The sequence below is a fragment of the Carlito syrichta genome, unplaced genomic scaffold, assembly GCF_000164805.1.
Source record: "Carlito syrichta isolate Samal-C Ts95f unplaced genomic scaffold, Tarsius_syrichta-2.0.1 Scaffold305319, whole genome shotgun sequence".
In the NCBI taxonomy this organism is placed as follows: Eukaryota; Metazoa; Chordata; class Mammalia; order Primates; family Tarsiidae; genus Carlito; species Carlito syrichta.
Window position 1 is genome coordinate 271,854 of NW_007249415.1, and position 12,369 is coordinate 284,222.

At 42.2% G+C, this 12,369-nt stretch overlaps 1 protein-coding gene across 4 annotated transcripts in view; it reads right to left on the reverse strand.

Moving 5' to 3' along the window:
- The window catches only part of UBE2G2 (ubiquitin conjugating enzyme E2 G2), a 34,593-nt gene extending 22,494 nt beyond the window's left edge, over positions 1-12,099 (reverse strand). Inside the window, exon 1 of one of the 4 annotated variants that reach the window (XM_008061563.1) lies at positions 11,968-12,099. In XM_008061563.1, the coding sequence (XP_008059754.1) occupies positions 11,968-12,010 (43 nt within the window). In that variant the 5' untranslated portion in view covers positions 12,011-12,099. Of the gene's footprint in view, positions 1-11,344; positions 11,424-11,967 lie in introns of those variants that run through there. The other 3 variants (XM_021714199.1, XM_021714198.1, XM_008061564.1) reach the window with 3 other exon arrangements.
- Between the last annotated feature and the right edge of the window lie 270 nt (positions 12,100-12,369).

A 12,369-nucleotide genomic window follows, 5' to 3' on the forward strand; every position in this document is an offset into this window, starting at 1 on the left:
TTAGGGCCTTTAATGAAGTAATTAAACTTTAAATGAGGTCATTAGGGTGGGCCCTAATCCAATATGAGGAGTATCCTTAAAAAGAGATGAGAACACAGAGAGAATCCTCAGAAGAAAACAGCCCTGCCCACACCTTGATCTTGGACTTCCAGCTGCCAGGACACTAAGGAAATAAATTTCAGTTGTTTTCACTACTCAATTTGTAGTATGGCAGCCCTAGCAAACTAACAGTGCTCAAACAACTGGACTGCCATTTGCAAATAAACCTTGAACTTTATCTCACACCACATACAAAACTTTGCTTGAGGCTAGGTGTGGTGGCTCACTCCTGTGATCCCAGCACTTTGAGAGGCCGAGGGGGTAGGGGTGCTAGAGCCCAGAAGTTTGAGACCAACGGGGGCAAAAAAAAAAAAAAATCCAAAAATTAGCCAGGCATGGTGGTACACGCCTATAGTCCCAGCTACTCAGGAGGCTGAGGTGGAAGAACTGCCTGAGTACAGGAGGTCAAGGCTGTGATGCGCCATGATTGTGCCACTGCACTCCTTCCTAGATGATGGAGTGAGACCCTGAGTCAAAAAACAAACCCAAAAAAACCGCTTTACTTGATATGTATCATAGGTCTAAATATAAGAGCTAAAACTGTAAAAATCTAGAAGAAAACACAGGAAAATCTTAGTACTATCTGACATTTAGCAATAATTTTTTTCTTTTTTCTTTTTTGAGTCAGGTTCTCACTCTGTTGCCCAGGCGGGTGTAGTGGGATGAGTGTGATGGCTCAAAGCAGCCTCAACCTCCTGGGCTCAGATGATCCTTCTACCTCAGCCCAAGTATCTGGGACTACCCTGCTAAGTTTTTTATTTTTTATTTTTAGAGATGAGGTCTCCCCATGTCACCCAGGCTGATCTCAAATCCTCGGTTCAAGCAATCCTTCCATCTTGGCCTCCCAAAGTGCTGGGATTACAGGTGTGAGCCACCATGCCCAGCCTGATTTCTTCTTCTTTCTTTTTCTTTTCTTTTGAGTTGGAGTCTCACTCCATTACCCAGGTTGGAGTACAGTGGGGCACACTCACGGTTACCCCAGCATCAACCTGCTGGACTCAGGTGATCTTTCCACCTCAGCCTTCCAAGTAGCCAGAACTACAGGTGTGAGCTACCACATCCAGCTAATTTTTTGATTTATTGCAGAGATGAGGTCTCTCCAAGTTGCCCAGGCTATTCTTGAACCCATGGATTCAGGCAATGCCCTCAACTCAGCTTCCCAAAGTTCTAGGATTACAGGCTTGAGCTATTGTTCCTGGCCCTGATTTCTTAAACATAACACAAAAGCAATAAATATTTTAAAGTCAATAAATTGAACTTCACTGAAATTTTTAAAATCTTGCTCTTTAAAAGGCCCTATTATAAAAATTAAAAGACAAGCAACAAGAGCTGTTGTGTAATGGGTAAAGAGTTGCAGTCAGGCAAGATGAAAAAGCTCTCGAAATCTCTTGTATAAACAATGAGCATGTAGTTAACAATACCACAATGTACGCTTAAAACTTGTTAAGAGGGTAAAACTGTGTTTACAACAGTTTTTTAAAAAGGCAAGTCACACACTGAGGGCAAAGATTTACAAGACAAATATTCCACAGAAGGCTTGCATCTACGTTCTATAAAGAACTCTTATAACTCAAGAAAATCACAATTAAAAAATGAGCAAAGACTCAAGACGCCTCATCAAAAAATACAAACGGACGACAAATAAACTTATGAAATGATGCACAACATTAGTCATTAATGAAATGCACGTTAAAATCACAATAAGATACAGTCACACACTCAATAGAAAGGTTAAAATTTTAGAAACTGACCACACCAAGTACAGCAGGGAAGGAGGCAAATAGAACTCTTTAACACTGTCAGCGGGAATGTAAAATGGTACAATCTGGGAAAACAGTTGGGTAGTTTCTTTTAAAATTAATCATATACTTCACATGTGACCCAGGAAATTTAAATGAAAGCATCTACCAATAGAAAGACATGTACACAAATGTTCACAGCAGGTTTATTTATGATAGCTATGAACTGAAAGCAATCCAAATGTCTATCAAAAGGTAAATACATAAACAAAGTATAGTCTATCATACAATTGAATATTACTCTGCAATAAAAAGGAATGATACAAGCAACAACATGATGAATCTAAATATAATTATGCTTATTGAAAGCAGTCTCACAAAAGAAAGTATAAGGCAACCTATGGTAAGTGAAAGCATATCAGTCACTGCCCAGGAACTAGCAGTAAAGAGGGAGAAAGGGAGAGATGGATCCAAAATGGGCAGAAAAAACTCCTGAGGATGATGGATATGTTCAACCCTCGACTGTGGTGATGGGTTCACGGGAACACATGTACATCAAAACTCACCAAATGGTATCCTTTTAAGTATGTCAGTTTACTATATGTCAATAATACCTCAAAGTTGCTTTTTCTTTAGGTGGCTGGGGGAAAAAAAAGACACCATAAAGGCTGAAAAGACAAAGCACAAACACATAACATTAGGGACACATAAAGGAACAGGAATATATAGAGAACTCCCACAAGTCTATGAGAAAATAACAGACAACTCACATAAAACTGGTAAAATACACAGACATTTCACAAAGAAATAGACACAAATGATCTATGAGCATGAAAAGATGCTCAGCCTCATTCCTAATCATGATGGACACATCAAAGTCTCAGGACACTGGACCATACCACAGAGTGGGAGGAATGAAACAAACACCACTGCCACAGTGCTGTGAACAGGACAAAAGGGGGATGGATGGCACTGCAGGCAGCTGGGGAGGCAGGGAAGGAGCCTCCCCAGGAGCCCTCAGGGGAGAGCAGTTCTGCCACATCTTGAATATGAACACATGGCCTCCAGAGCTGTGAGAGAATAAACTTCTGCTGGGTTCAGCTCCACAGGGGATGGCATTTGTACTACAGCCCCAGGACACTTAAACCTAGATTCATCTGACACTCCTAGGAAAGGCTGGATGATGTCTAAAATGAAATGTCAAGACAGCAATTTAAAACATTCATGGTAGGTGATCTGGCCTTTTTCTCTTGCTGCCTTTAGGATTTTTTCTTTTATGCCTACTTTGTTTAGGCGAATTATTATGTGTCTAAGAGTTGTTGTCTTGCAGGGGTTCTCTGAATCTCTTGTGTTTGAGTTTTTGCATCATTGATTAGATAAGGGAAGTTTTCTTGAATGATCTCATGAAAGGTTTGTTCCAGTGTGGTCTCTGTCTCTCTTTCTGCCTCAGGAAGGCCAATTACTCTTAGGTTAGGCCTCTTGAGGTAATCGCTCATCTCTTGAAGGTTTTTTTGTCTTTTTGAGCTTGTTTTCTGTGTTTTTGAGAGTTTGGGTTAGTTCTATACTTTGGTCCTCAAACTCTGAGATTCTTTCTTCTGCTTGGGTAATTCTGCTTTCCATGCTTATCAGTTTGTTATTTATTTCATTCACAGTATTCTTTATTACTGTTATCTCAGATATCAGCTCTTTTCTAGTTTCTTCTTGAGTCTCCTCAATTCTTTTTAATCTCTCCATTAATGTCTTGATGTCTAGGTTTGTATTTTGAGACCAGTCATTCTGGGGGCTCTTCATTGTTTGCATTCTGAAGTCAGTTTTCTCAGTGTCTGCCCTCCCAGGAGTCTGGGAAAGACCCATATTCTTCTTTGGTTTTTCTTCATTTGTGTAGATTTTTCTCTCATCCTATAGTGGCTAAAGTCCCTTGAGCTCTGATCTCCTGACTCTCCCCTCTGTTTTTGTTGTAAGCAGCTAGCCTGTTGCCTTGGAGGTCAGCATTGTTCACAATAGCAAGAACCTGGAACTAACCATGCTGTCCATCAAAAGAGGACTGGAGCCTGGCTTGGTGGCTCAGCCTGTAATCCTGCGCCTTTGGGAGGCTGAGGTGAGTGGATTGCCAAAGCCCATGGGTTCAAGACCCGCCTGGGCAGGCGAGACCTCATCTCTACAAAAAATCAAAAAATTAGCTGGGCATGGTAGCGTGCGCCTGTAATTCCGGCTACTCGGAAGGCTGAGACAGAAGGATTGCCGGAGCCCAGCAGGTCGAGGCTGCGGTGGCCGGGAGCGGCCACTGCACTCCAGTCTGGGCGACAGAGTGAGACTCCAACTCAAAAAAAAAAAGAAAGAGGACTAGATTTTTAAAAATATGGTACATATACACGATGGAATACTATGCAGCCATAAAAAAGAACAAAATCATGAATTTTGCAGCAACCTGGATGGAGCTAGAGTCTATAATACTGAGTGACCTCTCACAGAAACAAAGATCTGAGTATCACATATTCTCATATAGTGGGCCTTGATCATCCAATGCACTACCATAAGAAAATGACTGACAGTGGTGGGAAACCATGGGGGGGTGGGACTAATGGTAGTAAACATCTGTCTGGGGACAGGGAGACACCTGTTATCAACAAGGGAGCCTAAATGAAGCATATTTGTATACCTAACCCTTAACTATACCCCACAATATCAAAATTAAAAATATTGATAAAAAAAAAGAAGCGAGTCACTAAGACAGTAACAGTAAAAATATTTGAAAGACAGATTACAATATGAAAAACTTAGAATTGAGAATATCCTTCATTTAGCAGTCTGTCCTTATCCATTCAGATATTTTTCAACTGTAGAAAGAGTATTTTTTCAAAGAAGAGTTAGTTGAAAATGTCAACAATTTCAAATGTAAGAACCCTAAAATGTAATTTAAAGATTGTAGGCAATTCTGTTAAGAAGAAAGATATTAAAGATGCATTCCTTAAAAAAATACCTCTAACATGCATTAGAGATAGATATAAATATGGACTAAAGTATATGGTTATGTACCAAGAATAGTTATTCTGATAAAAAATAAAAAATAAAAAAAATAAAACATTCATTTCTCTCCTGGCTCTCCCTTCTTCTGCTGTATGAACCAAGGCAAATCACTTTGCCTCTCTGCTACTCAATTTCCTACAAAATCTGTAAAACTAGAGTCTGAAGAGAATCATACCCAGTCCCACCACCTCAAAATTTCTGCAGTTCTATCACTATTCCCAAATACAGTAAATTTTGCCTGAACATCTACCAAAGCTCCAGTACTCAGAGATTGATTGTGTCAAGTCTACCTTTACATTGGGATGTGTTACACAATACACTAGGACAAAATGATGTTAAGGCGCAAAGGATGAGAACCATTCGATGGAATTTTAATACTTTACAAGATTCAAGGGGGAAAAAAATCCCCTCAATTACATACTGTATTCATTTCTCTTCACTACTGTAACAAATGATCATATGCTTAATGACTTAAGACAGTATCCACTGTAAGTTCAGAGTTTTTATGTATCAGAAGGCTGGGTACAGCATGGGCCAGCTGGTTCTCTGCTTAGTGTCTCACAAGATCAACTCTTATTGAACTGGTTGCAAGTTCACTGACGATGCTGACAGAATTCAGTTCCATACAGCTGTCAGCATGGGGTCCTGGCAGCTTCCTGAGACCACCCACCTGCCCCTTCATTAGCTCAGAGCCCCTTCTTCCATCTCCTCAGCCAGTGACAGCAGGCAGAGTCCTTGTCACATTTGAGTCTCTTGGACCCCTCTCCTACCTTCATCTCCTGCTTTGGGGCCTCATGTGATTGTTGGATCTCCCCAGATAACCTAGAATAATTTCCCTCTCAAGTCTGTTGATTAGTAACAGTAATTACATCTCCAAAGTCCCTCCACGCAGTACTAGAGAGTGTTTGAATCACTGGGGTACTGGGACCCTAGGGAGTTCTATCTTCTTTAACATGTAAAAAACGCAATACACTTCTGTAATACACCTTTGGAAGTCAACTGTTTTGGTTTTATTACTGCAAACAAATTGATGATTGGTTTGGATTAATGGATGAGGCTTTTGTAAGGACAGTAAAAGGGGGAAAATGCTCTGTGCTAATACAAATATCATTAGGAGATACAAGTTCAACAATGTAAAGACTGGCTTGAAGCAGTGGCATGAACTTAATTCCCTATGCAGAAGTTAATGATCTCCTCTATAAAAAATGAGACAATATCACAATGTACAAATAGAGCTAAAAACAAAAACAGACTTAAACAGAGACAAAAATACAAACCAGGATGCCAAGAAATGGTAGGTGTTCACACATCTGACCCAACAGCCAGGTTTACCATGAGGACATAGAGGTCCCCATCCAAACCCTCTGTTCAGAGTATGAAAGTTCTCAGGATCAAAATGGACTCACGGCTGAGCATGGTGACTCACACCTGTAATCCCAGTACTTTGGGAGGCCGAGGCAGGAGGATTACTTGAGCTCAGGAGTTTGAGACCAGCCTGAGCAACATACCAAAACCTCACCTCTACCAAAAATACACAAATTAGCCAGGTATGGTGGTGCATGCCTCTAGTCCTGCTACTTGGAAGGCTGAGGAAGAATGATCACCTGAGCTCCGGAGGTCAAAACTGCAGTGGCCGGGAGCATCCCACTGAGCTCGAGCCTGGGCAAGAGTAAGACACCAACTAAAAAAAAAAATGAAATCACTTTTGTCAACCCCTGACAAAATGGAGCTGGGGAAGGCCATGAAAGGGAGCTCTCACACACAATTACCTAGTAACAGAAAAAATCACAAAAGATTCTGCCAAAACCGTAATCTTGCACAAAAATACTTCTGTGAAGATGTCTGCCCAGCAACTGCCTGATCAAACTTGGAACTGATGTCACCCTTGTTACTGGTTCTCATAGCCAAGCAGTATTACTTTAAAACAACTTACATACCTTCCCTCATTTTACTTTTAAAAATTCTTGCTTTCCTTCACCTCTCTGGATATGCTGATGACCTGTCACAGCTCGCATATGCCAGATTTGCAAATTCCCTGTTCATTCTTGAATAATTTTTTTTTTTATTTCTCAGTTTTAAAGAGCCTTTCTGTTTGTTATTTAGGCTGACAAGAGTGAACCAGCTTCTGTCACTCTCCTGCAAAAGTTTCTCTTAAACATATAAACATACAGACATTGGAGATATCAAGGGTTCAGTTCCAGACCACTGCAGTAAATCAAATATTGCAATAAAGCAAGTCACACAAATTTCTTGTTTCCTAGTTCATACAAAAGTTATGTTTATTCTAGTCTTAAAGTATACAATAGCTTTATGGCTAAAAATACAATGCATATACTTTAATTAATAAATTATTTGCCAAGATTTGCTAACATTTTATCGCTAAAAAATGCTGACCATCATCTGGCGTTCAGAGGGCACATATTTTGCTGGTGGAAGGTCTTGCTTTGAAGCTGATGGCTACTGACTGCTTGGTGAAGGTTGGGGTGGCAGGGCAATTTTTGAAAATAAGACAAAGAAGTTTGCCTCACACTCTTTCACAAAAGATTATTCTGTAGCCTATGATGCTATTTGGTAGCATTTTACTCATAGAAATTCATTCAAAACTGGAGTCAATTCTCTCAAATCCTGTTATTGCTTCATCACTAAGTTTATATAATATTCTAAATCCTTTGTTGTCATTTCAACAATGTTCATAGCATTTTCACCAGGAGTTAATTTCCCTTCAAGAAACCACTTTCTCTGTTCAGCCATAAGACGGAATCCCTCATTCATTCATTTATCATGTGATTGTAGCAATCCAGTCACTTCTTCCAGCTCTACTATTTCTTGCTATTTCTACTCTATCTGTAGTGACTTTCTCCACTTAAGTCTTGAACTCCTCAAAGTAGTCCATGAGGGCTGGAATAAATTTCTTCAAATCCCTGTTAATATTGATATTTTCACCTCCACCCATACATCATAAATGTTCTTAATGGCATCTAGAACAACAAATCTTCTCCAGAAGGTTTTCTTTTTTGTTTTTTGTTGTTTTCTTTTGAGACAGAGTCTTGCTCTGTCACCCAAGCTGGAATGCAATGGCACACTCATAGCTCACTGAAGCCTCAACTTCCTAGGCTCAAGTGATCCTCCCACCTCAGCCTCCTGAGTAGCCAGGCTACAGGCACATGCCACCACATCTGACTTTTTTGGCTTTTTGTAGAAATTACATCTCACTGTGTTACCCAGGTTGGTCTCAAACTCCTGGCCTCAAGTGATCCTTCCACCTCAGACATCCAAAGTGTTGGGATTATAAGCCTAAGCCACCACACTCGGCCTGACATCTTCAATTTTCTTTGTTAGATCCATCAGGAATCACTCTCTATGGCAGCTATAGCCTTATGAAATTTATTTCTTAAATAAAAGTCGAAATTGCTCCTTGGTCCATGGACTACATAAAGGATGTGGTATTAGGAGGAATGAGAACAACATCAATCTCCTTGTATATCTCAATCAGAACTCTTAGGTGACTAGGCACATTGTTAATCAGCAATAATATTTTGAAAGGAGTCTTTTTTTTCTGATCAGTAAGTCTCAACAGTGAGTTTAAAATGTCCAGTAAACCTGCTGTTAACAAATAACCTGCTGTTATCATCCAGGCTTTGTTGTTCCACTATTTATAGTGGACATAGTAGAATTAGCATAATTCTTGAGGACTCTAGGATTTTTCAGAACGGTAAATGAGCATCGGCTTCATTAACTGCATTCACCCCTAACAAGAGAGTTAGCCTGTCCTTAGAAGCTATGAAGACAGGTAAACCTCTCACTAGCTATGAAAGTCCTAGATGGCATCTTCTTCCAATACTGTATAAGGCTGTGCTGTCTACATGGAAAACCTATTGTTTGTGACCATTACCTTTGATAGCCAATTCTCTTTTGAGAGTGATGCAGCCATCTTCACCAATAATATTAGCTAAATCGTCTGGACAATGCCCTGTAGCAGCTCAACCAGCACTTGCTGCTTCATCTTGCATTGCTATGTTATAAAGATGGCTTCTTTGCTTAAACTTCATGAACCAACCTCTGCTAGTTTCCAACTCTTCTTCTGCAGCTTCCTCACCTCTTTCAGTCTTCAAAGAATGAAGAGTTTGGGCCTTGCTCTGGATTAGACTTTGGCTTAAGGGAATGTTGTGGCTGATTAGATCTTCTATCCCTTCAAGGCTGTTTTGGGTTTTTTTTTAATTTTTAATTTTAAGTATGTGGGGTGCAATTTGGGGTTAGGTATACAAATGGTCATTATGCACGTACCTTTGTTGATGAGGTATGTATGCCACCCTCCCTCCCCTGGTAGTTTCCCACTACTTCCAATCCCGCCCCTGCCCTTCTTTTTTTCTTTTTTAAGTCAGGGTCTCATTTTGTCAACCAGACTGAAGTGCAGTGGCAAGATCATGGCTCACTGCAGCCTCAACTTCCCAGGTTCAAGCGATCCTTCTGCCTCAGTCTCTCAAGTAGTTAGGACTACAGGCATGTGCCATCAGATCCAGCTAATATTTTTATTTTTTGTAGAAAAAGGTTTTGCTATGTTGCCCAGGCTGGTCTCAAACTCCTGAGCTCATGCGATCCTCCTGTCTCGGCCTCTCAAAGTACTAGGATTACAGGCGTTAGCCACCACGTCTAACTTGCTTTCTTATCATTAATGTGTTAAATGGAGTAGCACTTTTAATTTCCTCCGAGAACTTTTCTTTTGTATCTATAACTTGGCTAACTGTTTGGTATAAGAGGCCTAGTTTTTGGCCTATCTTGGCTTTCCAATGTCCTCCTCACTAAACTTAGTCACATCTAGCTTCTGATTTAAAATGAAAAACATGCCATTCCTCTTTTCATGTGAACACTTGGAGCCCACTGTAGGGTTATTAATTGGCCTAATTTCAATATTGTTGTGTGTCAGGGAATAAGGAGGCTGGAGAAGAGGGAGAGAAGCAGGGAAGCCAGTGGAGCACATACAACATTTCTCAATTACATTTGCCATCTTATATATGCATGGTAAGTGGCACCCCAAAACAATTACCATAGTAACATTAAAGATCACAGATCACCAAAACAGACATAATAGTAATGAACAAGTTTGAAATATTGAGAGAAGTACCAAAATGTTACACAGACACACAAAGTGATCATGTGCTGTTGGAAAAATAGCACCAAGAGACTTGCTCCACGCAGAGTTGCCACAAACCTGATTTGCTAAATAAAAAATTAAAAAGCACTATCTGTGAGACACAAAAAAGCAAAGAGCAATAAAATGAGGTACGCCTGTATGTTCCTACGTTAGAGGACACTAGGTGGTGAATGTTATTTGAACTTTTTTTTTTTGAGTTGAAGTCTCACTCTGTCACTCAGGCTGGAGTGCAGTGGCATGCTCATGGCCACCACAGCCTCGACCTGCTGGACTCAGGCGATCCTTCTGCTTCAGTCTTCTAAGTAGCTGAAACTATAGGCGTGTGCCAGCATGCCCAGCTAAAGTTTTTGATTTATTGTAGAGATGAGGTCTCGCCAAGTTGCTCCGGCTGTTCTCGAACCCATGAGCTCAGGCAATCCTCTCACCTCGACCTCCCAAAGTGCTGGAATTATAGGCATGAGCCACCATACCCGGCCCTGTAATTTGAACATTTATGGCAGGGCCTCCATATCCACATCCATGCAGTCAACCAGCCAGAAATCTAAAATATTCAGAATAAAAACAATGCAATAAAAAAATAATACAAAAGACAATACAGCACAACTATCAACATGGCATTTACACTGTATCAGGTATAAGTAATCCAGAGATGATTTAAAGTATATGGAAGGATGTGCATAGTTATATACATATATATCATCTTATTTCAGAGACACGAGCATCCTCAGATTTGGTGTCTGCAGAGGTTGCTGGAACCAATTCCTTACAGATACCAAGGGAAGGACTACTGTATTTTAATGAGCCTGTATTTGTAACACTTTGGTTTGCTCAGGCATCAACTCTCACTGTGCAGTTTCACCAATACAGTTTAGGATTGACCCACATGTATATTTACCACTTCTTTTTATTACATTCATTATTTTCGGTTATTTTTAACTTTCTTCAAAAATTACTCTCAATCAAATTGCAACAATAACAGCCACCATCAGGTTCTTTTGCTAAGCGCTTCACCTGTAGCATCAAATTTAATCTTCACAGATGAGAAAACTGCAGAGGCTAAGAGAGGAGGCCATGATGGAGAGCCTAACAAGCAAAGGCAGGGTCTGAACCCAGGTCTGCGTCTCTAGGGCCCTATTCCTAACCACACCAGGTTACCAACTTGTCCCCACCAGCAAATCAGGTTTCCAGCACTTTGGAACACAATAGCATCCCAAAACTTCGTACAACTCTTTCGGGGAATACTCATTACGAAAGGATGATTCCCAGCACTCTTAGGGCCCCATTTCTCCCTCTACTTTCCCCCAAATAGCAGAAACATTTAACTTACGGAAAGCACTGATGAGATTTATGAACACTACCTAGGAAGGGTGGCAGGTGGCACTGTTAAAAAACACTGCTCCTCTCTTAGAGAAAGCCAAAGTGTGACCTTTCACCCCAGGTCGTCACAGTGAGCCTGTCCCCTTTTAACGCACTTTTCCTCTAACTCTTCAGTAGGCAGTCCAGATTCTCCCAACCTTATGCTGCATTTTGGCAATGCTGGAAGCCGGAGTTCCCTCAATGGCCAAAAGAGCCAAAGAAAAGTAACAAAAAATGGCCAAAAAAAGTCTTCCCCAAAGACTTAGTTGTTTAAGCGTCCTATACTAACATATTACTAGTGTCGCCTTTTATTTGTGAAGATTCGCTGTCTGCTACCTCACTGTACTGGGCGGCGGCACGGGAAGACACAGGGCGCGGAATCCCCACTACGACTCATACCGACGGGAAACACTCCCTCGCTCCCCGCGTGCTCACGGGCGGGGCTCGAGGAGAGGGCGCGGGTCCACGCGGGCCGAGGCCGGGCTCTGCCGCCGGGTGCTCCACGGACGCCCGGGCCCCAGCCCCGGCCGACCACGCGGGCCGGGAGCAGGAAGGCGGGGCGCGTGGCAGGCGTCCCGGGGACCCCGAACTCACGTTTGTACTCGGCCATCAGCCTCTTGAGCGCCGTCCCAGCCATGGCCCGGCGACAGCTGCGCTCAGCTGCCTCCCCTCATCTGCGCCTCCCGCCCAGACGCCGGTAGCTGCTTCCGGGTAGCCGCAGTGGGCACGAAGCCCTTCCGGGGCGTGACACGCAAGTGCGTCTGCCGTGGCGCGCCCGTGAGACTGAGCGGGTGGGCGGTGGCGGGGCTCCGCCCCTGGGCTGGGCCACGGCCTTCGGTCTCTCCGTGGCGTTTGTGCGAGTCCTGACAGCTCCGGAGTTCTCGGGGTCTCGGTCTTGTAGAGGTTTCCGGAACAGTGGGCGCTCGCGCTAGTGCGAGTCCGCTGCCTTGTTTTGTGCCAGCCGCGTGCCGAGAGCATGACCCGTGACCCGGAGAG